Source organism: Geotrypetes seraphini, chromosome 1 (assembly GCF_902459505.1).
Source record: "Geotrypetes seraphini chromosome 1, aGeoSer1.1, whole genome shotgun sequence".
Taxonomy (NCBI): Eukaryota; Metazoa; Chordata; class Amphibia; order Gymnophiona; family Dermophiidae; genus Geotrypetes; species Geotrypetes seraphini.
The window spans coordinates 34,554,251-34,581,068 of NC_047084.1; the positions used below are offsets into that span (position 1 = coordinate 34,554,251).

A 26,818-nucleotide genomic window follows, 5' to 3' on the forward strand; every position below is an offset into this window, starting at 1 on the left:
TTCCCAAGCCAATGATTGGGCAGCTTAATCTAGGTTCCCAAGCCTAAAGTGGGTATCTTCTGTTTATTCCCAAGCCAAAGTTTTGACTACTCTTATTATACATTCATTGCATTTTTTTATTTTTTTTTTAAATAACAGCTTTTATTGAGATACACCTCAAACATAACATAAACATATAGAATACAGCAGCAAGAAAATAAAGTGCAAGCAACCACACTCCAAATAACACCCAAAGTGTAGTCAAGAACAAATACAAATGTAATCCCCCCAATCTAACAATAACAAACTACAAAACCCACCAAAACGCAGTCAAATTCCCCCCCCCCACCCACCCCCCGGGGACAAAACACAATTCCCACAACACCCAATTAGGTCGAGAAGCATCCAAAACCAGAAAAAAAACCAAAAAAATGGAATAGGAATATAAATAAAGGTTCCCCCTAGTCTCCGCCATCCCAGTCCAGCCCCAAGGTCAACTCAGTGCCCCAATCCACCCCTGCCACTGATCCCCACAGAAGCCCGAAATCTGCGCCAAATATGAGCATAGCCATGGAGTTTACCATGGCGTAGGGCTGTTAAGTGGTAAAGAAGTTGCCAAGTAAGCAAGCGATGCTCCACCATGGCCCACGTGGGAGGGAGCACCTGGTTCCAAAGGAAAGCAATAGCTAATCTAGCAGCAGTGAAGGCCAACTTACAAAACATAGAATCACCCCAAGCTAAATCCTATTGATGCCAGAACAACAAGGCATGTCGCCAATCCACCGGAATGGGGATATCCAGGATCCGAGACACCCGAGAAAAAATCCCAATCCAGAACCCAGACACCCGCCCACACTGCCACCACATATGGAAATAGGTACCCACCTCCCCACAGCCCCTCCAACAAAGAGCACTTGCACCTCCCTGCCAACGAGCCACCACCTGAGGGGTATAATACCAACGAAAGAGAACCTTGTATCTATTTTCGATCAACAAGGCCGCTATACCCGCCGAAGAAATCTCTGACCAAATATCCCCCCAGGTGTCCCAGGATATATCAGAGCCCCAATCACCCTCCCATGCCCTCATGTAGGAATGTGGGGTTCCCCCGACAATTGAGGCATCTATATATAGCAGAGAGAGCTCCCTTCCTGAGCACCGGTCCTAACAACAGCTCAAAGGGAGTTTTACCCCCCCTCAGATCCCTCAAAAGACCCGAGGCCCTGATATAATGAACCACTTGCAGGTAAGGAAACAAATCTCTGACCCCAAAGCCAAACCTGCCCCGGAGCTCTGTAAAGGGTCGAATACGGCCCAAAACCGGATCCCACAATTGACCCACACACACTAAGCCCCTAGTTTCCCAATCAGCAAATACTCCACCACCCCTTCCCGGTAGAAAATCTGGATTATATCTTAACGGGGTATACCAGGAATGGCGCCTACCCAGCAATAAACTACCCCGGGTCTGATTCCAAACCCTCAAAGAAGTTCCCACTGAGGACAAGCCACCCTCCAGCCGCACCCTGCCAGGTAACCAAGGTCGATGTAACAAAGACACCCCACCACTTAAACTTTGCTCTATCTTCACCCACAGTTTCGGCGTCTGCGTCTGCCACTCTAAAAGGGCGCGCAGCTAAGCAGCCTGATAGTATTTTACCACATTGGGAACCCCCAACCCGCCGTCACCCCTACCCATACATAAGACCGTCCTACTCACCCGAGGTCTCCTTCCAGCCCAAATAAAGTGAGAGATATGCCGTTGAACTCCCTCCAACGTGTTCCTACCCACCCAGAGCTGCAGTACTTGAAATAAAAACAAAAGACAAGGCAAAATCATCATTTTCACAACTACCACCCTACCCAACCAAGAGAAATACTGATCTTTCCAACTAAGCAAATCCTGACGAATGCGTCGAAAGAGCGGGGGGAAATTAAGATCATAGAGATCCACTCCCGGAGGTCCGAAATAAACCCCGAGGTAACGGAGAGAATGCTGAACCCACCGGAACGAAAACCGGTCTCGGAGGTAAGCCACTCGATCATCAGACAAGTTAATGTTAAGGAGCTCAGATTTTCCAACATTGACACGAAATCCCGACACCTTACCATAAGCATCCAACTCCCGTAAGATAGCATGCAGGGAACCCTCAGGGTCCTCCACCGTAAACAAGAGATCATCCGCAAACAAAGCTAATTTATAATCCCCACCCGGCACCGTTACCCCCTTGATATCCCGATTCAGCCGCACCCTCTGCGCCAGGGGTTCTATCGTCAAGGCGAAGAGAAGAGGTGAAAGAGGACACCCCTGACGCGTTCCCCTTGCGAGCGAAAAAGTCTCCGAGTAGCCCCCATTTACCTTTATACATCCAATAGGGCAAGTATAAAGGATCTGGATCCAATCCCGCATGCGCGGACCCAAACCTACAGATTCCAAAACCCTGAACAAGAAAGGCCAGGAGACTCTATCGAACGCCTTCTCAGCGTCGACCGACAGAAACACCGTTTCCCTCACTCCCCCCCTTGCCCTTTCAAACAAATTGTAAACCCGACGAGTATTGTCGCCCACCTGTCTACCCGTTACAAAACCCGACTGATCCGGATGGATCAACCGAGGAATCCAACTCATCAATCTGTCAGCCAAGATCCGCGTAAAAAGCTTAGTGTCAACCCCCAACAACGAGATCGGCCTATAAGAAGCACACTGCAGGGGATCCTTCCCCTCCTTGGCCAACACCGTCACACCCGCTAATCTCATAAAGTAGGGGAGGGCACTATTCTCTTGCAAGGAGTTAAGAAAACGCAACAAAGGAGGCAGCAAAAGATCCTGAAAGCGTTTATAATATCGAACAGTAAAACCATCCAACCCTGGCGACTTACCAAGGGGCATAGAACGCAGCGCTCCACGAGCCTCAACCAGCGTGAGAGGACGGTCCAACCGTGCCACATCATCAGGCGCAATCCGGGGCAACTCCGCTGAAGCCAAATAAGCGTCTAGGTCTGGTAAGGACCCAGAAGTTTCCGGTGCATAGAGATGGGAGTAATACTCCACAAAACGTGCCCGAATAGCATCCTCTTTCCGCAACAACTCACCAGAGGCTGCACGTAGCGAGAGAATCTGATTGCGCGTCTGCCTCACTTTCAGACGATGGGCAACCAGTCGACTAGCTTTATTAGAAAATTCAAAATAACGCTGTTTGAGAAGCTGTAAATTATGGTGTAAACGCTCCAGGTCTAAAGCCTGAAGATCCCGGCGTGCTTGAAACAAGCGTTCCCATAATGCAACATCCCAAGGGCTACGCTTGTGCAAGCCCTCCAACCGACCAATCAAAATCAGCAAAGCCGCCACCTCTTCCCGTCGTTTACGTTGCCGGGCCGAGGCCAGGGTTATCACTCTGCCCCTAAGGGTAGTCTTTAACCCCTCCCAAACCGCTTCCAACGAAGCGCCACATTCTACATTCACATCTAAATAGTCCTGTATCCACCCTTCAATCTGCGCTCCCACCTCCGGATCATCCAGGAGACTATCATTAAAACGCCAGAATTTGCATCCCGAGCCACCACCCTCTCCCAGGAACCGCAACCAAACTGGGGCATGATCCGACCATGTTAGGGACTCAATCCCCGCCGATTCCACCCTCCGAAGCAGTCCCCGCTCCACAAAAACATAATCAATTCTAGAATAAGAGGAATGGATACCCGAAAAATAAGTATAATCTCTAACCGATGGATGGAGCCACCGCCAACAATCCACCACATTCAGAGTAGCTAAGGCCTCCCTCAACAGTTTACGATCCCGCCTCCCATACTGATCCGCCCTCCCTGAGTTATCCAAATGAGGGGTTACTGTAAGATTAAAATCCCCACCTAAAACCAGGGCACCCCCCTTAAACCTGAGAATTCTAGGCACTAACTCTCGAAAGAAGACCCCCCTGACCCTCATTGGGAGCATAAACATTAACCAGGGAGTACAAGACCCCCTCAATCAAAGCCTCCAACATTATATATCTACCCTGAGGATCCCGCACCACCCTCTGCACTTCACAACGAATCCCCTTACGAACAAGAATACCCACCCCACCCCTCTTAGAAGTGCCTACCCTGGAAGCCCAAAAGGCCTGAGGAAACCTAGAATCCCTAACTAGAGATTCATGGGACTGGAGTAGATGTGTCTCCTGGACGAAACATACATCAGCCCGCAAGCGAAGCAGCTCCCTATAGAAAGCTCGTCTCTTATTGGGGGAATTTAGACCCCTGATATTATAAGAGACCAACCGGAATCCTTCCATAATCCAATGAGAAGAATGGCAATGCAACCCCAACCCCTGCCAACTTGTCCCCACATCTCCCGCTACCCCCCCCCAGCCCACCCCCCCATCCCCCCTCCCCCAAAGTGAGAGTCCACAGATCTCCCACCAGCATACAAGGAAGTGATCCATCCCCATGGCCCCTTACACAAACCCCACAGCACAACACTAACTGTCAAATACAGTTCCAACAACAATCCCCAGAATTCAATCCGCCAACCCCCAAACCCCCCCCCGCACCACACTTCTCACTCCCCCCTCCCCCACAGTACAACATTCCCCCACAGAACACCAATACATCTCTCCAACTTCCCCCTTCCCACCCTCCCCCAGAACCAGTCCATGGGCAACCCCCTCACAGTTCCTTTCCAAAACTCAAACCCAGGTACCCAGCTCCAAGGAGGGGTCCATACACCCCCCCCCCCCTGCAGATAGGGAAGTATTGAAAAAACTGGAACAATACAAGCACAGTCAGTCAGCCCTCAGGGGGGGGGGGCACTGGATGTAGAAGCGGTAACTGGAAGAGGGTGTCCACCTCCTTGGCCGCCCCTCCCGCTCCGGGATCCTCTCTCCACTCGCTGCCATCGGGAGGGGGCGGGAGGCGCCACTCCGTTCAACACCGCTCCCCCAGCAGGAACAGCCTCCTCCGGGATCTCAATACCCACTTGCTGCAACAGACCACGAGCCTCCCGCACTGTAGTGACTTTTGTATGAACTCCATTGATGGTAATCACCACCCCAAAAGGGTAAGTCCAGCGGTAGCGCAAATTACTACGCTGCAATGCTTTGGTCACATCTCTGAACGCCCGACGTTTCTGGAGCGTGCCCGCAGCCAGGTCTTGATAGAACTCCAACCGATGGCCTTCCCACGTAACTGTGCCCATCTCCCGGGCTCTGCGGAAGATCTGTTCTTTAAGGGTAAAGCTCAGGAGGCAGAGTACAATATCTTTAGGTTGATGGGATGTCCGAGGTCCCAGAGCTCGATGTGCCCGCTCAAGTCCCGGCTCCAGGGTATCATCTTGTAAAAGCCACCTGATCAGCTTAATAGTAGTAGCACGCACATCTTTAAACTCTGGTAAGTCCGGTAGGCCCTGCACCCTCAAATTATTACACCGGGTGCGGTTCTCCAGGTCCTCAACTTTATCCAGGAGGATTTGATAATCAGCAGAGGCAGTTTCCAAGGATCTTTGCACCCCGGTCACATTCTCCTCGCAGCTATCCAGCCGCATCTTCACAACCTCCACCCTGGTGCCCACCTCCACCAAATCAGTTCGCAGCTCTTGCACCGCTTCCCGGACCTGCACAGCCACAGCCGAAATTTCAGATTTCACCTCAATAATCCAACGCTGCATGTCCGCTTTAGTAAGCTGTTCCGGCGGGGCATCCACCTGCACGGGCTCAACCAGCATGTCAGTGACCGCAGCGATAGCACCACTCAATCGCGCTGCTTCCCCGCTGCTGGTCTCCGGGCCTGCACCGCCACGTGCTACCCGGCCCAGCGCCTGCTCCATCGTGCGCTGGCCGGGTTTGTCACCGGGTAATTTTTTGCGCGTTGCCATGAGGTTCCCCGATCCTTCACACACCTCACCACCACTCGGGGAGTGGAAAAATGCGCCGTTTTCACAACTTTAATCAGTTAGATCGCTGGGCCCGAACGGAGCTTTCAGTTTAAGCTCCCATCCGTGGCGATGACGTCACTTCCTCCTCTGCATTCATTGCATTTTATTGAATTTATGCATCACATTTGCCAAAATAGTTTCTGGAAACTGATATTGTCGACCAGCTGATGTAACCGATGGAGCAGAGTACAGAAATAAGGTGCTCTGGCACCCAACAAATGTCTTGTCTTTCAGGCAAGTAAAATGAACTAGCAGGACTGTGTGGGTGCATAATCTTTATCACAAAGACTATGTTCTCTTTTTTTTTTTTTTTTTTTATACAACCTGCAAACAGTGTACTCGTACATTCATTAGGTATTGTTCTTGAAGAGCTCAAAGATAAGTTTGTACCTAAGGCATTAGAGGAACCCCTGGCCTAAAGCCATTACGATATTTCACCAACTGACTAAGGACAAAATAAACAACATAATATTTTTTACTGACAACCTTATTTTAAAGTAGTAAGCAGCTTAAAGTACAATAAAAAGACTTTGTAAATGAGTATAAGGTAATTATGAGGGGCATTCAATAATTTATCTACCTCAGTAGGAAAGAAAAGAGTTTTCAACAAAATTTTGTTTTTGTTTTTCAATATAGTCACCTGATAGCACCATACACTTCAACACTTTGTCTGCAATGACATTAACCTCTTTGAAAGGAATTCTGTTTGACCTTCAAATTAGGATATCATAGCCAGTGGCGTAGCAAAGATAGGAGGTTCCCAGGGTGGTGGCGCACACACACCCCCACGCCCACCTCCCCACCACCCTGTGACACACTTGTGCCCTCCCTCTTTAAATTTTCACCAGCGCAAGTAGCTTGTTCGGCCTGCTGCTCGTGCTGGCATTGGCTTTCCCTCTGACATCACTTCCTGGCTCCACGACCCAGAAGTGATTTCAGAGCGGAGCCAGGCCACTAGCAAAGATTTAAAGAGGTATGGGGGGGAATAGAGCGTGGCATTTAGGGATGGAGAGGTGCCAGCACCCCCACCATGATTGTATCTGGGCCAGTCTGCCCCCCTTTACTACGCCACTGGTCACAGCTTCCATGGTGTCTTTATCACTTGAAAACCACTGTCCACGGAGAGATTTCTTCAAAACTTGGAACAGGAAATAATACAAGGGAGCCAGGTCAGGACTGTAGGGTGGATGGTTCAGCTGCTAAAACCAACATTCTCGGATGGTAGTTTATGATTTTCATGACATGTGCACTGGCACATTGTCATGAAGAAGTAGCACCCCTGCTGTGATATTTCCTCATCTTTGCTCATTGATTGACTCCCGCAAAGCGATCTTTGTGTTAGCGTAACTCTTCCTGGTTATGGTTTTCTCATGTGGCATGAACTCCAGAAGTAAAAATCCATCATCCCAGAAGACAGTTGCCCTGACTGCCTGCAGATTTATCTGTCATGAATGTTTTTGAGGATGACTTGTGTTTACATTACATTACAGATTTCTATTCCGCTTGTGCCTTGCGGTTCTAAGCGGATTACAATTTAAGAGACTGGACAAATTCAGGAATATTACAGTACATAGAATCAGGAATGTATCAAGTTACAATTGTTAGTCTGGAAGTATCCAGGAGAAATTTGGAGCACGTAGTAGATAAATCGTAGGTTGATGAAGTGAGTTGTACAATGTTTAGGTATATTTATGGAGGGGTGTTCGTGTGTGTAATTTCTAGTGCTATGTTGAGGTTAAGATGAAGGAAAGTGTTTTTTGAAGAGATGACTCTATTTTGGACTCAGGATCCCTGGATCCATCTCAGGATACTGAGGGAGCTGAGAGAAGTTCTAGCGGGTCCTATTAAAGACTTATTTGACAAATCTCTGGAGATGGGAGTAGTTCCTGGGGACTGGAGGAGAGCGTATGTGGTCCCTATTCACAAAAGTGGTCACAGAGATGAAGCGGGAAACTACAGGCTGGTAAACTTCACTTTGGTTGTTGGAAAAATAATGGAAGTGTTGCTGAAAGAAAGGATAGTGAACTTCCTAGTATCTAATGGGTTACAGGATCCGAGGCAACATGGCTTTACAAAAGGTAAATCATGCCAAATGAACCTGATTTAATTTTTTGATTGAGTGACCGGAGAACTGGATCGTGGACATATGCTAGATGTAATTACTTAGATTTCAGCAAAGCCTTTGATACAGTTCCTCATAGGAGGCTCTTGAACAAACTTGAAGGGCTGAAGTTAGGACCCAAAGTGGTGAACTGGATTAGAAACTGGCTGTCAGACAGACGCCAGAGGGTGGTGATTAATGGAAGTCACTCAGAGGAAGGAAAGGTGAGTACCGGTGCTGGGGCCGATCCTGTTCAATATGTTTGTGAGTGACATTGCTGAAGGGTTAGAAGGAAAAGTTTGCCTTTTTGCGGATGATACCAAGATTTGTAACAGAGTAGATACCGAAGAGGGAGTGGAAAATATGAAAAAAGATCTGCAAAAGAGGAATGGTCTAATATCTGGCAACTAAAATTCAATGCAAAGAAATGCAGAGTAATGCATTTGGGGATTAATAATTGGAAGGAACCTTATATGCTGGGAGGTGAGAGGCTGATATGCATGGACGGGGAGAGGGACCTTGGGGTGATAGTGTCTGAAGATCTAAAGGTGAAAAAACAGTGTGACAAGGCAATGGCTGCTGCCAGAAGGATGCTGGGCTGTATAAAGAGAGGCATAGCCAGTAGAAGGAAGAAGGTGTTGATGCCCCTATACAGGTCGTTGGTGAGGCCCCATTTGGAGTATTGTGTTCAGTTTTGGAGACCATATCTGGCGAAGAACGTAAGAAGACTTGAAGCGGTCCAGAGGAGGGTGATAAAAATGATAGGAGGTTTGCGCCAGAAGACGTATGAGGAGAGATTGGAACTGGAAGCCCTGAATATGTATACCCTAGAACAGGGGTAGGCAATTCCAGTCCTCAAGAGCCAGAGCCAGGTCATGTTTTCAGGATATCCACAATAAATATGCATAAGATAGATTTTCATCTCAAGGAGGCAGTGCATGCAAATCCATCTCATACATATTCATTGTGGATATCCTGAAAACATAACCTGGCTCCGGCTCTCAAGGACTGGAATTGCCTACCCCTGCCCTAGAAGAAAGGAGGGACAGGAGAGATATGATTCATACGTTCAAATACTTGAAAGGTATTAACGTAGAACAAAATCTTTTCCACAGAAAGGAAAATGGTAAATCCAGAGGACATAATTTGAGGTTGAGGGGTGGTAGGATCAAGAGCAATGTAAGGAAATTCTTCTTTACAGAGAGGGTTGTGGATGCCTGGAATGCGCTCCCGAGAGAGGTGGTGGAGAGGAAAATGGTGATGGAGTTCAAAGAAGAGTGGGATGAACACAGAGGATCTAGAACCAGAAAATAATAGTAAATATTGAAGAACTAAGGGCAGTACTGGGCAGACTTGCACGATATATGTCTGTATATGGCCTTTTGGTTGAGGATGGTCTGGGGAGGGCTTCAGTGGCTGGGAGGGTGTGGATGGATTGGAGTGAGCTTTGACAGAGACTTCAGCAGTTGGAGCCCAAGCACAGTACTGGGTAGAGCTTTGGATTCTTGCCCAGAAATAGCTAAGAAGAAAAAAAATTAAATTGAATCAGGTTGGGCAGACTGAATGGACCATTTATCTGCTGTCATTTACTATGTTTCTATGTTATGTTTTATGATAGACTCAAGTTCCATCTCCAGTCACCAAATAATGAAAAAAAATTCACTTGGTCTCCATGGAGCATCTCCAAGTTCTGACAGCATTGGAGCCTTGTGGCCTTCTGATATGGCGTCAGCATTCTTGGAACTCATCTTACACTAACCTTGGATATGGCCAACTTTTCATTAATTATTTTCCAAACTGTACGCTGAGATGGCCTTTTCTTCAGCTATTCGGGAAACCTTAATTCATCTATCTGACAAAATTATCCTTGACTTTCTTGCATATTTTTCTGGAAGTGACTTCCACAGGATGTCCAGTGGACTCTCTACCCCACTTAAACTGCTCGCTCCAAAATTTTACTTTGTAGGATGATGGGGAAGACTCACCATAAACTGCAGTCAGACGTTCATGGATCTTCTTTGGCTTTTTCCCTTCTTTTGTGAGAAATTTTATCGCTGAACGGTGCTCCAAATCTAGCAGTTTTTTACTTGATTCACATGAGGACTCTTCTAACATCCTGTCTTTTGGAATGTTAGGTTTGCGCTGAACCACAACTGTGCACGAGTAACCTTGAGACATGTCACAACACGCACAGATTTATTCCAACATGCTTACTACTTTCTTTCATACTCAGATAAATTATTTGAACGCCCCTCGTGCGAGCTAACTGTATTTGAGGTCATTTGCTGTTTGGATCTACTCCATTTGAAAACCCTGTCTGTTTCCTGCTGTAAAGGTTTCAATGTGCTTGCTTCATTCCAACAGCAATCACCAATGCAATGAGATAAACCTTTTCTTGTCTCTCATACTGAGGCTATGTACCTTAGCCCATAAGTTCCAGCATGAAGGTGTGCTGTGCCAGGCTGGGTTGGGCGAGCCTAGAATGTCCCAGATGGTGCTTGGGAACACAATCCTTATTGCAGCCCCTTTTTAATTGTTCACAGGAGGGCTAGCAGGCATGGAGCCAAGGGAGGGCTGAGCTGAGGTTTCAGCTTCAGCCCCTCCTTCTCTGGCCTGGGGCAGTTCTGCCTAATAAAGGGGGGCCTAGCACAGCTGAACCCACTGCCTGAACGCCTGCCTGCCAGCCAGGGAAGGAATCAGACAGCTGTCAAGGTAGCAGGATGTCGAAAAGAAAAGCCTTCTTTCTGCTGCTGCAGGTGGTGCTGCAGCTACACCCAGGATTTGAAGGATATTCTGCTAGTGCCTACCAAGGTAATTAAAAATAAATTTTACTGTTCATGCTTCTCCCTGTTTCTTGACTTGCACAGAATGGTGTATGAACATCTTTTCTAAAGCAAAGGAGGACTTGGAAAGAACAGAAGTTTTGGCAGCTGTAGCAATATTAAAAGCAAGAACTGGAACTAGCTGTCAAATCTTAATGGTATTATTTGGAAAGTAAATTAACCCAACAGAACTCAGCTCTTAATATCTAAATTTGCCTTAGTAGATTGCAGTTTAACTGCAGTCCACATTACTTTTCTGTTATCACTGAAATAGCAAATGTTAAATATTTCCTATGTTGAATCGCCATGAATTTTCCTTGTGCTTTGTGCTTTTTGTTCTTCTCTTTAGGGAGTTGTTTTTAGAAGCGTTATGTGTGTAAAAAAAAAAATCGATTTACGTGTGCTAATCAGTATGTATATATAAGCAGTTTTTAGAAGAGATGCTGTGTGCATGGGTCCGGAGAAACAATTGTGGAAGGGGGAGGGGTATTGTACTTACCAAACCACCTTAAAGGGTGAAAAAGTTTGAGGTTTGAAGCTCAGCTGTCTTTCGAAATGCACTTTTCTGCTGACACTTGTATTGTAGGTAACAAAATCTGCTTCTGCCACTCCCAGTGTAAATGCCAATCTTTTTATAAATCCTTTTTTTATATATAAAATGGCTGTTTCTGCTGTATCATTTACCAAATGCCCATATTTTTTCCATGCCCCTTTTAAATATTTTACAAAAGACTTTGCATCCTGGGTCAATGCTTGTGATGAATAAGAACTGAAGCATTCCCTAGGTTAATTTGGAATTATTGCATTCAGTTTTGTTTTGGAAGATTTTGGTATATTTATCCAAAAATTGCTTTAAAAAGATATACAATATTATTTGAATTCATGATCACTAATGTTAAATATTTTGGATTTAGTTTCAGACTCCCCCTCGTTCAGCGGGAAGGGGGGGGGAGATAAGTTTAGTTATAATTGAAAGAGTTGTGAGTAGTTCCCTGCCTCAGAGGGGCTACAATCCAAGAGGCAAATTTACCGGTCAAAAGCAATGCTTCGATACACATTATTAAAAAAATGCTATTTAACACACATTAAAAAATAAATCTCCTTGACAATGTTGGAGCCTCTATTAAGCAGCAATAAGACATGTTAATACAGGTTAGTAAATCTAGCGCTATGTACATCAGGCAGTGGAGAGTGAAGTGACTTGCCCAAGATGACAAAGGATTTGAACCCTGGCTTCCCTGAGATGTCGGCAAACTGTTTTAATGGCCCGGCTACTTCTGCACTTCTCCCTAATTATTGTGCCACTGTTCAGATTAATGCATCTGGCCTTTACTATCTCCTGATCACATGCCAACATCTGGAAATGTTTGGTGAGAGGTTTTGATAGATGGTGGGAAGTAACTGGTGTGCCTCAGTTCCAGATGTCAAAAACAGCTATTCCCCTGCATCTGATGGACACTGATTTTAACACAAAAATCCCAATTTTGTATAAGATATTTAGGTCAGAAAAAGGATGCCCAAGTTAGGATTTTCAAAATCTGCCATATATTTTACAAATGCCTCATTGAAAAATATTTTCATTTTAAGAACATAAGAATAGCCTTACTGGGACAGACCAATGGTCCATCCAGCCCAGTATCCTGTCTTCACGGAGGCTAATCCAAGTCACAAGTACTTGGCAAAAACCCAAATAGTAGCAGAATTCCATGCTACTGATCCAGGGCAAGCAGTGGCTTCCTCATGTCTGTCTCAACAGCAAACTATGGACTTTTCCTCTAGGAATTTGTCCAAACCTTTTTTAAAAACTAGCTTCATTAACTGCTCTTACCACATCCTCTGGCAACGCATTCCAGGGCTTAACTATTCTCTGAGTGAATAAAATATTTCCTCCTATTGGTTTTAAAAGTATTACTCTGTAACTTCATCGAGTATCCCCTAGTCTTTGTAAATCTTGATGCAGTAAAAAAAATCGATCCACTTGCACCCATTCTACACCACTCTGGATTTTGTAGACTTCAATCATTTCTCCCCTAAGCCATCTCTTTCGAAGCTGAAGAGCCCTGACCTCTTTAGTCTTTCCTCATATGAGAGGAGTTCCATCCCCTTTATCATCTTGGTCACTCTTCTTTTAACCTTTTCTAGTGCTGCTATATCCTTTTTGAGATAAGGAGACCGGAACTGAGCACAGTACTCAAGGTGAGGTCACACCATTGAGCGATACAGAGGCATGATGACATTCCTAGTCTTGTTTACCATTCCTTTTCTAATAATTCCTAGATTCTTGTTTGCTTTTTTGGCCACCACCGCACATTGGGTGGAAGGTTTCAGCATATTATCTACAATGACACCCAGATCTTTTTCTTGAGCACTGACCCCCAAGGTGGACCCTAGCATCCAGTAGCTATAATTTGGATTATTCTTCCTAATGTGCATCACTTTGCATTTGTCCACATTAAATTTTACTAAAACATATTCAGAGTTGACAGCAAAAAAGTCTGATGAACATTATTTTCTTTATAAACCAGAATGCAGGCCAAATATATTCAAACTGTCTTTATTTTGTGAGTCACCTAAGTACTTTTCACAATAGGTTTGTTATAAGGGCTAGAAATTACAGTTTCAAGTACACTGGCCAAAATTGCTCATGTGAACATGGAGTGAGGGGCGGAGATGAATGCAGTCAGAACTTTCTGGATCATATGGACACAAGGGCACCAGTCATGAAGTTAGGTGTCACCAACAAGATAAGATGAAAGGCAATAGGAGGTAGCTCATCTTGTTGGCATCATCCATCCTCATGTGACATGGTTTATGGAAAATTTCAGGATGTGATTTTACTATATTATGGTTAGACCATTTAGACATTTAAGAACATAATAAATATGATCATTACATAATATACTTTTCCCTCTGAGATTATCCCAATTATTCTTCCCCACATCATCTCTCTTTTCCTCCTCTTTTCTCTCCAAAGCATTTCTTACCTACCACTGATCTGATTTTGGTTTTCCTCCTTTCTCTTTCTCTACATAAAACCACAAACATTCCTTTCCATGGGGTAAAGCATCCTCTTTTCTGTCCCTCCTTTTTATTTCCTTTTATCTAGTTGTCCTTTATTTCTCTTTCTCTGTCTGTATCTCTCTCACTCACTCTCCCTCTATATTACATTTTCTTTCTATTCTTTTAATATCCTACTGGAATGTTTAATCACTTCCTGATCCTGTGTTCTACATGAGATTATTTACAAGTTGTCTAGAGATTAGACATCCAAATATTGGGATTTTTGAAAGTTTAATCATTTCCTGATCCTGTGTTCTACATGAGTTTATTTACAAGTTGTCTAGAGATTAGACAACTACAGTATTGGGATTAGACATCCAAATGTTGGGATATCTTTAAAAAGTTATCTGCTATCTGCTTTAAGGGAGTAAATTCAGGGGAGGGGATACTTGGAATGGGCAGACTTGGTGGGCTATAGCCCTTTTCTGCCGCTTTTTTCTATGTTTCTATGTTTCTATCTTTTTTATGTATAAACAATTTTGTTGAACAAACAAATAAAGGTACATTTGATTCAACACTGAAATTGTTCAATATATTACAGTTTCATTCCCTACCCTAGTGGGGAGTGTGTGGTGCAGTGGTTAAAGCTACAGCCTCAGCACCCTGGTTCAAACCCATACTGCTCCTTGTGACCCTGAACAAGTCACTTAATCCCCCAATTGCCACAGGTACATTAGATAGATTGTGAGCCTACCGGGACAGACAGAGAAACTGCTTGAGTACCTGAATAAATTCATGTAAACCATTCTGAGCTCCCTTGGGAGAATGATATAGAAAATTGAATAAATAAATAAATACCCTAACTCCACTCCCCTTCCCCTCCTCTATGATAAATTACACATATGTTGTTTTTGTTTTTGTTTTTTAAATGAATGTTCCAAAGAGCAAAATATAAAACTTATCTTTTTAACAAAATTTCATTTGTCAGATGTATTATAATGATTGCCCAATTCAGTATCTATGGGAAAATGTATAGTGCATTTTTTAATTATTCTCCCCCCTCTTTTACGAATGCATAGCGTGGGTTTTAGCACCAACAGTGGCAGTAACTGCTCCGACGCTCATAAAATTCCTATGAGTGTCGGAGCAGTTAGAGAATGACACGGGGACCGTTTACCGCGGTAAACTGCAGGTCACTGCAGTAAATCCGCAGGAATGGAAACATTTGCAACTGGTTTACTGCAGGAATGGGGACAAGACCTTTTACTGCCCTGTGGGAGCGGTGAAAAGTCTTACTCCTGTGGTAAAAAAAAATTGCGCCCATGTCAGATTCAGCATCTTCTCCCTAGCTCCTCTTGTGCCTATTTTACCTTCAGGAGCCAGCCATGCCACAATGAAGACAGAAGGAACCTAAAACCAAAGCCTAAGACCAATGTGATTTGAAGAATAAAATTGCAAGACAACAAAAAGAAAAAAAAAATTATTTTATATTTTGTGATTAGAATATTTCAGATTTGAAAAATGATTTGAAATCCTGCTACAGCTGGTATTAGACATAACTGGGGACCGCAAAGTCCAGGTTGTGCTTCTTTAGCTTCCAGCTAGCTTAGGGCTCTCTCTCTGACCAGGGGGCAGTTGCCCTAGTTGCACTCCCCTAACATTATTCTTGCCATATGTGACTAAAGTATTTTGTTAGCTTGATTTTTCTATGTAGCATTCTGTAGTAATTTGGTTTGTTCAGTTTTCACAATAGTGAAGGGGATATTTGTGAAAGGGAGGGGGAGATGGGTTTTGTTGAACCTTGCTCTGTTTTATTTGTGTTTATAAAATGACAATTGTCAGAGGAGAAGCTTCCGCCCATACACATATGCGACTGCAGGGTGGCACAGGCAGGCTTTGCCAGCATCAGTTTCTTTTCTAAAGCGCCGCAAAGGTAAGGGGGAGGGAGGGAGATAGATTTGGCCAGAAGTAGGGAAGGAAGGAAGGGGCCTTGCACGCGATCAGTGACCGCGCGCCTTCCCTCCCTTAAGTTTCTTTACGCCGCGAAGGTAAGAGGGAGGGAGGGAGGGAGATTCTCGGGCCGCTGAAGGGCAGTGAGGTGGCGAGAGGGAAGGGTGGATGCTTCGGGGATGGGGCGGTGAAGGGGACAGCAGGGACAGAGACATGGCGGTGAAGGGGATGGTGGATTCGGGGACGGGGCAATGAAGGGGACGGCGAGGATGGGGCGGTGAAGGGGACAGTGGTCCGGTGACGGGGAAATGACGAGGACAGATTTTTTTCCCCCGTGTCATTCTCTAGGAGCAGTTACCGTCGCTGACGGTGCTAAAACTCACGCTATGCATTCGTAAAAGAGGGGGGTCTGTCATTTTTAAAGCTAATACCGGTAATGAAAATATTGTGATGTTTATCAATCTTTCTTGCAGTTTGTGCAGCTTTTAGTAAAAAGCCCCCATCACAGATTTGTTGGAAATAATGTGCATTGCCAGTTGACTAGTACGGCCAATTTATTACAAAAATGGTCTAAAAATGACATTGTATGAAAATAAGTCATCAAACTTAGAAATGTAGTATTATGTGGTTTACTCCAAAGATATGTAATATAAGCTAGGGATAAATGTACTAACAGATTTTTCACATTGGGAAAAATTGTTCCGTACATAGGGATTTTTACCCAACATCCTTTTTGCAAAACCATGCTAGTGGCTGCTGCTGCAGTAACTGCCCTGAAGCCCATAGATATTTAAAGGGCTTTGGGGGGTTTGCCACACAGCTGCCACTAGCGCAGCTTTGTAAAGAGAGAGAGGTGTTAGTTACTAATTCCTTTAGAATATTTTTCTTACCCAGTGGAGTCTACCATCCAAACCATTTCCCTTTAAATGCTCCTCCTTTTAGCTGTGAACCAAGAAGGACATAATCTAAAGTCTCTGCAGCTTAGTTCCTGCTGAGAAGAGCCATTTCATGAAATGATTTCTGAGTGAAATTTCATGCAAACAACCCCAAGAGTGTAGGGGACCTAAGGAAATAGGAGCCCACATCTAGCTGCTCCCAGATTTTTTGAGGTAGACTTCCTATATATGCAAACTCTCTGGGGGCCCTTTTTGAAACTGTCACTTGAGGCCTCTTAGTTAGAACTTATGTCGCTGGCATTATCTTAGAAGATGAAACTGCTATAATTACATTTTAAATACTACAAACTTCCAGCAACTTTATAGTCAAGGAAATAATTGGGATTCTTTTACATATTCTAATCCTGGACCAGCACAAGAATGCCACAGAGTTTCTGTTGTACAATCAATATTTCTGTATAATTTTTATATAAACCCAATAGAAGGAACATCAACCTGTAAAGCATTAAATTTCATAGGTGATCTATTGTCTTCTGGTTCATTAGAAACAGATGAATGTGCATCAGGAATAGTACTTTACTGTTTTCCTGCCTTTCATGGTGTGTTTTCATTCCCATTGACTCTGGAAGATGTTATGGGAATGATTTTGATTTTCATTGTTGATGTTAGACCATTTGGTAACCAGATGCTACTTTTGTGGCTCCCTAGTTTGAGATCCCAATCACTGTAGAGTTTTTCTTTGTAAAAATAATAATAATAGTAAATATACATGGTTTCTATATTCACCTGTACCAAGAGCTCTACATCGGTGTTCTTCAACCACCGGTCCACAAAGATTTCCTGCCGGTTCGTGAAGAATTAGTGTCCCCTACAAGCACGTGTCCATCTTCCTTCTGGCTGGGCTGCTCCTTATCTTCAGCGCCAGCTGCACTTGTTTGCTGGGACAGCGCACAGTGGCTCTTGCACGCTGCATGTGGCTGACCTGGGATGGAGATGGGGACGGGATGGAGACTGAGCTGTGGGGATGGGGCGGAGATGGTTTTTTTTTTATTTCAGTCTTAGTAGTTTGCCGGTCTACAAAATAATTATTTTATTTCCGCCGATCCATAGGTGTAAAAAGGTTGAAGAACACTGATCTAGATGGTTTCCATAAAATTCAGCACTTAGACTAGATTTGTTTATCATCACTAGGTTGACTTTTATTTAAATAGCCAGATACTCAAAAGGAGCCAGCAATCTACAAAAGATTGTCAAACCATACAAAAATATAAGAACAACTATCTTAAAGTGGCATATTTGTAACCATGGAGGGGGGAAAACCTCAATAAACACCACCTATATATCATTTAACTTGCATGTTTGGTACAATTTAGTCACCAGTCATAGAAAATGCCACCTTTCCTTACACTCAAGAGTGCACAAACCCTTTAATTGTGATCAGATGTCTCAGAAACCATTCTAAATTATTTTAATTTTTTCACCTTTGTTTTGCCTTATGCTTTATTGGGGTGTTATTAGATTGTATCAGAAATCATGTTTGTTTGAAAAGTATGATTTTGATGAACTTTTTGGTATAAGGAAAGAAGATTTATTTCCACAATTGATAATTAAACTGTACCACACCATTTAATCATTACTTACCAGCAGTAGTTTCTAAGATCTTTGTCCTCCTGTGTAAGAAATATGTGACCCACTGAGTGAAAAGGTTCCAAAAGTGGGGTTACAAATAACAGAGATGTGGACAATGGCATAGCAAGGATAGGAGGCGCTCCCGTGCCCTTCTCTCTGCCCCACCCCAAAGCCACACTTGTGCCTTCCATTCCCCCCCCCCCCACACACACACACATATCTCGTTAAATCTTCGCCAGCAAAAGCAGCTTCTCTGGCCTGCTACTCGTGCAAGCATTGGCTTTCCCTTTAACATCACTGTGTATTATAATTAAGTGATCCATCAATTTTATTATTAATTTTATTAAAACATCACATCCTAGCCCTAAGCTCCATTGTCTTGCATATCCCCTCCCCCTATTTTCAAGCTAACAGAAATGGGATGGTGGGAGTGTTGGCCTTAAGAAAATAAATGTTGTAATACAGATTGGCTGAAGTGCCCATCCCGTCTGGAGAAGCATCTTCCATTCCCCTCCCTTCCCTCCCCATAGTCCAACATCTCCCCTTCTTCTCCTTACTCTCCCTCCATAGTCCAACATCTTCATATTCATCCTTACCCTCTCTCTAAGTGGCCTGCATCCACCTTTCCATTCCCTAACTTCCATTCTGCATCTCCTTTCCCCTTCCTTATCCTCACCTTTGCCTGTCCCTGCCACCGCTGTGCTGGTAGCATGGAATGTTGCTACTCCTTGGGTTTTGGCCAAGTACTAGGGACCTGGATTGACCACCAACTGGGCTTGATGGCCCATTGGTCTGACCCAGTAAGGCTATTCTTATGTTCTTATTGCAGATTCTCAGTGCCAGCATGGGACCTATAGATGCAGGTCTGCACTTAATCCCAGCTGTGTCCTGCCCTCACTCTGACACAAGAATTCCTGTCTGGTGAAGGGCAGAACATGGTAAGGCTTGAGAATGGATTTGCTGAGTGTTTGCAATGTCATCCTGGGTCCACTACGAAGCAGAGCAGTAGCAGGAGCAGAAATAAGCGGAGATGGTGAACTTAGAATGCAGGGAGTTAGGGAAAGGGAGAGAATATCCTGCTGCCCTAGGCAGATGCCTAGTCTGCCTAGTGGTTGAGTCAGCCCTGCTCTGCACTCTTTTGAATCAGCAGCTGAGAGCTACATGCTGCAAGGCCACAGGGGAAGGCAGGAAGAAAGCAATTGCTCCCACTTCTCTCCTGCTTGCTATGGAATATGTGACCAATGGACTGTAAGGGAAGGAAGGAAGGAGCTGCAAGAGACAGCTGAAAGGGGTCCTGGGAAAGGGAATGAGAAAAGGAAAGGCCTGTTGAGAGAAGTGGAGAGTAAATATTAGAAAAGGTTAGAGAGGTGCTGGGAGACGCTGGGCAAGGGGCTGATAGAGATGATGAAGAAAGAGATAGAAAGAAGTAAAGCAAAAGGCATAAAAATCTATAAATGTGACTCTGTTACCTTGAGGTAGGAAAAAGCATTTTTATATATGAAAAATTATTTATATTAACTAGGGGAGAGAAACTGGAAAGAAGGAATTTTAGCTGAGGAAAAGAGAGGAACTGGGAGGGGAAGAGGATGGGAAAGGTAAAAAGGACTGGATTATGGGTTGAAGGGCTAGGAATAGAACCGAGGGTGATGAGGATGAGTAGTCTAGACCAGTGTTCTTCAACCTTTTTACACCTATGGACTGGCAGAAATAAAATAATTATTTTGTGGACCGGCAGTTGAAGAACACTGGGCTAAGTCGTGGGCCAGACCCCGCCCATCTCTACCCAATCTCCACCCCAGACCCCGCCCCCATAATAGTACTAATTGTAACACTATTTTTTCCATTCATTTTTCACAGATACACAATATAATCTTATTAACAACACATAATGGTTAACCACAAAATTAAACTACACAAAGCACACTGACAGCCGATGTAAATTCTCAAAATTGACATAATTCAATCACTAAATTCAAAAATAAAATCATTCCCCCCTACCTTTGTTGTTTCCCTCCCTTCATGCTATGCCTTACCTTCTGGCCTGCTCCCGCCTGGCCATTTTATGCCATCCCTGGTGTTATCTTCAGGCCGGCTCCCTCTTCCTCATTGATGCAGTGCACAAAGCTGCAGGCAGCGGCTCCTTGCACATCCCATGCCTCATCTGGAAGCCTTCCCTCTGATGTTGCAACGTTAGAGAGAAGGCTTCCAGTTCAGGCGCAGGATGCGCGTAGGAGCCACTGCCCGTGGCTTTGTGCACTGAATCAGTGAGGAAAAGGGAGCTGGCTCGAAGATAACACCGCATCGATCGCACCGTGGACCGGCGTTTGAAGAACACTGTTTTGGGCTTGATGCACGTGCTGGCCCTGTGGACCGGCAGGAAATTTATGTGGATATCCACAATCAAATTCTTATCAATTTGCTGCGATTGAGTCGGAGGTCTATAGACTACACCCACGTAGATAGAAGTTCCATCTTCACTTTTCAGAGCAATCCATATCGCTTCTTCCTCTTCCTCTCTGCTTTGTATTTTCATTTTGGAAAGTTATTGAAGACTTATGTGTTTCAAAAATTTCTTAGGAAGTAATGATGACTGGTTGATATGTTTTGTTATATTGATTATGATTTTGTAGCTCACTGTGTTTGTGCCATTTTTTGTTACTATTATTTTGTTAGCCGCATAGAACTGGAAGGTTTTGCGGAATAAAAATAAAGTGTTATGAAACTGTCTGAACAGCTGGAACCAATTAGAAGTCTGCTGGTGAATGGAACAAAAGCCTCAGATTTTATTTATTTTGCAAAGGAGGTAAGAGAAAGGATGAAAGACAGATGAAATAGTTCAGGAGGAAAGCAGAATGTCTTGGCTAAGTTCTCAGATCCTAAGGGAGTGAGGTAGGAACTTGCTGGAATTAATGCTGTTGTGTTATTATGAAATTAAGAAATTTTGCAAGATCCTGAATGGAAGTTGAGCATTCACCTGGTAATCATGATGTGCAGGCTGGGCTAAGTAATTCCAATATACCCTGGTTTAAAATTGTACAGAGTATTTGTATGTGGACTCGAAGTGTTACTGGGCAGGAACCCGGGAAAAAATAACCTCCTGATTAGATTAACATTGAAGGTAGAATCTGTGTTATGTAAAGACAGCCAAGCCAAGAGCTGCAGTGAAAGAGCTGCCAGAGGAAGTCAGTGGCATATTGCTATGCTATGTTATAACTGTATTTATCTCAGAACAAGCAGGCAGCATATGGGTGATGTCACCGACGGAGCCCTGGTATGAACCACTTTAAAAGTGCATCGCCACTTTAAGTCTTTAGAAAGTTCGCGATAGCCCGAACCGTGCATGCGCGAGTGCCTTACTGCCCGATGTGGTCGCACGGTCCCTCAGTTTCATAGTTTCCGCCAAGCTAAGAAGACGCGTTTTTTTAACAGTTGTTGAAATCCTTTTTCTGCTGCCTTCCCACTCTCGTGGCTTTCTGACTTTTTAGTCAGTTTTTTGTTTTATTTTATTTGTTTGTTCTTTTGGTTAAAAAAAATTGTAAAAATTTTTACTTTTTCCCTTTCGCGGGGTCGGTCCAGCGGGGCCTGTTCCACCTTCACAGCCTCGGATTTTGATTTTGCTAAGGCCGTGTTCCCTTCAATGTCCCATCTGCACATGGGTTTTAAAAAGTGTAGATGTTGTGCTCGCCCTATTTCCATAACTGATCCGCACCGCTGGTATCTCCAATGCTTAGGGCCTGAGCACCATCCAGAGACTTGTTCCCACTGCTCGTCGCTTCAGAAAAGGACACTTAAGAATCGTCTTATCCAGCAGTGACTCCTTTTCAGTGTGGGCATTGAAGGAGACTCGACATCGGTCTCGGTGCTGGCAGCGCCATCTAAGTCGACATCAAAACTATCGACATTGGGAGAGCCATCTTCAGTGTCAACTGCAGTGGCTAAGCTGGCTAATAAGCCTTCCCCCACTCCACAGAACTCCAGCAAACCAGTGGAAAACACCAGGTTACAAAGTGATTTGGTTTGGACTTACTACTACTGCTACTTCTTATCATTTCTATAGCACTGCTAGATTTCCGCAGCCCTGTACATTAAAACATTCAAGAGACAGTCCCTGCTCAGTAGAGCTTACAATCTAATCAAACAGACAAACAGGGTAAGTAGGGGGTTAGGGAATGTCTCATGCATGGGTGCTTTACAAGTGAATGGAAGTTAGGAGTTAAAAACAACCTCAAAAAGTGGGATTTTAGCCTGGATTTGAATACTGCTAGGGATGGAGCTTGACTTACTGACTCAGGCAGTCTGTTCCATGCGTAATAGTGCAGCAAGAGAGAAGGAATGTAGTCTGGAGTTGGCAGTAGAAGAGAAAGGTACCAATAGGAATGACTTGCCCAGTGAACGGAGTTCCCAGGGAGGAGTATAGGGAGAGAGAAGAGGAAAGATATTGAGGAGCTGCACGGTGAATGCACTTGAAGGTAAATAAGCGGAGTTTGAACTGTATGCGGAAATGGATAGGGAGCCAGTGAAGTGACGAGGAGAGGAGTGATGTGAACATAGCGACTCTGGCAGAATATAAGTGATGCAGAAATCAGAGCACCAAGGAAATAAGTATAGATGGAGAAAAGTAGTTCTTGGACAGAGCCTTGGGGTACCCCAACTGATAGTGGGATATCAGTGGAGGAGGATCCAGTACTGCATACTCTAAAGGTGCAATGTGACGTAATGTGGTTAATTGTATGAATGTAATAGTCTCTTGGATGGCCCAATTTCAGTTGAAATTAAAGAAAAGACAAAGCTTCATATAATCAATCATTGACTTTAAATAGTATTGAATATGAAAAATTAGGATTTTAGGTGTCCATCTTGATGGAAATTTATCCCTATAACCCCATATAAATTTAGTAGTAAAAACGTCCTTTGGACTATTTTGGAAATTAAGGAGAATAAGGAAGTTCTTTAGAGAAAACCATTTCAGACAGTTAGTTCAATCCATTATTTTTGTCACTGATTGATTACTGTAATATTATATATCTCAATTACTCAAAATCCTTACATTGTAGATTGCAAATCTGATTGATTTTTGGATTGAAACAGAGTGATAGAATCTCACCAAATCTCCTGAAGTTGCACTGGCTTCCTGTAGAAGCTAGGATATGGTTTAAGTTCTTTTTGGGAGGTGGGGTGGGGGGTATTTAAAATTTATTATGGAGAGATACCAAGTTATATGAATTTTTGTTAATTTGTTTGTCAAAGATAAAGATGTACAATCTAAGAATATCCCTATTTCGATTTCCAGAGATGAGAGAAAAAAAACATGTTGGCAAAGGTTGACCTAAACATTCTTACTGGTTTAAGTTATTTCTGAGACTAATTATAAGAGTTTTAGAAAAATTTTAAAAAACATATCTTTTTAGTACATTTGTGCTTAAAAACAAAATGATTTGTGTATTTTAGGTTTTTTTAATGTTTTAATTGTTTTGGCCAATCAGGAACTTCATTAGGCTCTTTCCTAAGGAAGTCCCTGATTGGCTCAGACACCTCAGGCCCCTCCCATGTGATGCACAGGGAGGGGCCTAAGGCCCAGTGTTGGATAAAAGGAGGAGCAGGAGGTATTTTGAGTACCTCCTGCTCCCAACATTAAGGTAGGTGTTACGGAGCATGGGGGCAGGGAGGGAGTGGGTATTTTTTTCAGCCAATGCAACCCAGTGAAGCCAAAAGGTTGGACACCCCTGCGCTAGTGCCTTCCCGCCCAACGTGGTCACGCAGTCCCTCAGTTAAGATAAGCCAGCTAAGAAGCCAACCTGGAGATGTGGGTGGGTGGCTTTATCCCAGGACAAGCAGGCAGCATATTTTCATGTATGAGTGATTTCAAGCTAACAGAAATGGGTGTCAGGAGGGAGTGGGCATCCCTTCTGCTATTTTTTTTTTTTTTGGGGGGGTAGGTTCTTCATGGCAGGAGGGAGTGGATATCCCTCCTGCCATAATCTTAGGTCACAGTACTAAGCTTAAGTCACAGTACTAAGCTTAGGTCACAGTACTAAGAACCCTTTCAAACTTGGGCATATGTGGCATTCACCTATATTAAAAGCCATACATTGGCTACCTGTCAAATTTCAGATTGATTTTTTAAATATCAATGGTCCATCAATTACTGTATCATGAATCTCAAATGGTTCTGAACAGGTCTTGTCTGTATATCATCCAAATTGTTTGGAAGAATGTCATGCAACTCATTATCAACACATGAAATTGGCTTTTTTCTTGCGTGGCATCATTGATGTTAAATAAACTTCCAGTGGTATTACATTTATGTGTCTCCAGAAGTGGTTTTAAGAAACTACTGAAGACATACAGCACGTGTTTATACAAGCATTCTAAATGATGTGAATTTATTGTATATTTTTATTCTGATGAGATTATGTATGTTTTTAATGTATGCTGCATAGGTATACATGGAATATAAATTTTTTAAATAATGAAAGTGAGCTCAAAAACCTTGGCAGATCCCTCAGGGTCTTCACACTTGCTTGATAATTATTTTGTTTGCCCTTTATTCACTCCCTCACTATTGTTTTTCTACCCTTGCAGTTGTTGATCTTCTTTCATCTCCAGTCCAGAAGCAAGTAACAAATGTACTGCAACAAGCACTCACCAAACCTACAGTGAATGAAGTGTACATACTGTCTACTCTTAAATTGCAACCAAAGACCACAACCACCATCTTTGGTCTCTACTTTCCCTCTAATAGCAGCAAGGTTTTTGAAATTTCAGTGATGGGGCGATTGAATAAAGGTAAATTGTAACCTGTAAATTATATATTACTAGTCTTTAAGCCCGTTAGATTAACGGGTGCTAGAACATATGTGTGTGTGTCTGTCTTTTTTTCTCTCTCTCTCCTTAGCCGCTTTTTTTCTTTCTGCCTTTCTTTTTCCTTGGCTGTCCATCACCACCCCTTGCCTGCTCCCCCTGTCCATTTTCCCTTCCTTTTACCTCCACTGTGTCCACCACCACCCCTTCACTGCTCTCCTTATGCAGCAGCAGCCCTTCTCCCTTTGTTTTACCTCCCCCCTGTCCATCAGCATCTCTTTCCTTCTCCCCCTGTCCAGCAGTAGGCATCCCTTCCTTTTTTATCCTCCCTCCTCCTTCTTATCCCTATGATACTCTTACCTTGCTCTGCCCCTGATCAGAGGTTCCCGACAGCTGCCCAGTTGCACCCATTGGAAAAGTTCCCACTGCCGCATCCCGCACCCCTCCTGACGCGGCTCCCGCTGTCCTTTCTGTCTGTCTCTGTCCCTGGCCCCCTTTGCCTGTCTGTCTTTCTGTGTATCTCCCTGACCCTGTGTCTTTCTTCTTTCCTTTCTGTCTCCCTTCCTCCCTCTGTCTGTCTGTCCAAAGCAGCATTCCATCCCCCTCCCCCCACACCAGTTCCCTGTGCACCTGCCCCTGTGTCTTTCTTATTTTCTTTGTGTTTCCCTTCCTCTCTCTGTCTGTCCAAAGCAGCATTCCATCCCCCTCCATTTCCCTCCCCCCACACCAGTTCCCTGAGCACCTGCCCCTGTGTATTTCTTATTTTCTTTGTGTTTCCCTTCCTCTCTCTGTCTGTCTGTCCGTCCAAAGCAGCATTCCCTTCCCCTCCATTTCCCTCCCCCCCCCCCACCAGTTCCCTGTGCAGCAGCATTAGCGTTTCCTCTACCCGCCCCTGTCCCTTCCCCTTCCCCTGGGCCGGACTACAAAGGTGGTGATTCCAGCAGCGCTTTTATCAGTCTCCACACGCTGCTTCGGGCCCTTCTGCCCTGATTTACTCTGGCACGTCCCTGATGACATCATCAGAGACGCGGCAGAGCAAATCAGGGCAGTAGAAGGGCCCGAAGCAGCGTGTGGAGACTGATGTACACGCTGCTTGAATCGCCATTCGGACCCGCGGGAAGAGAAGGGGGTGGGCGGCAAAGGAGAAACGGAGATCGGCGGCGGCGACAGGAGAAACGGATAATGTCGTATGGCTGCGGTCCGGCTTGTGGAGGCGATCGGGTGGTGACGTATTCGCGCGCATGCGCACTCCTTCGGCCACAGACCTACAGCGCACGGAACACGAAAATAGGACTGCGCATGCGCGAGTTAGCCTTTTATTATATAGGATGTATATTGGTATTAGATCCCTAGTATGTGTTGAGTTAAGATAAAAACGTATCGAAAAAATTTGTACTCTAACTATAGGAAACTGTAACTTGTTAACTGTATATTATGTACCTAAATCTGCAATAGTGTAGACACCCATGATGGTGTGAATAACATGAAGAAAGACCTGGCGAAGCTTGAAGAATGATCTAAAATTTAATGCTAAGAAATGAAAGGTCATGCATTTGGGCTGCAAAAACCCAAAGGAACGGTATAGTTTAGGGGGTGAAGAGCTTATGTGCATGACATAAGAACATAAGAATAGCCTTACTGGGTCAGACCAATGGTCCATCAAGCCCAGTAGCCCGTTCTCACGGTGGCCGATCCAGGTCACTATTACCTGGCC

General features: G+C 44.3%; 1 protein-coding gene across 1 annotated transcript in view; it reads left to right on the forward strand.

Annotated features, from left to right (window-relative positions):
• Window positions 1-10,659: 10,659 nt before the first annotated feature.
• THBS4 (thrombospondin 4) overlaps window positions 10,660-26,818 on the forward strand; it is a 102,954-nt gene continuing 86,795 nt past the window's right edge. The window contains exons 1-2 of the mRNA XM_033929713.1: window positions 10,660-10,817; window positions 24,886-25,089. Coding sequence (XP_033785604.1) covers window positions 10,727-10,817; window positions 24,886-25,089 — 295 coding nt within the window. The 5' untranslated portion in view covers window positions 10,660-10,726. The remainder of the gene's footprint in view (window positions 10,818-24,885; window positions 25,090-26,818) is intronic.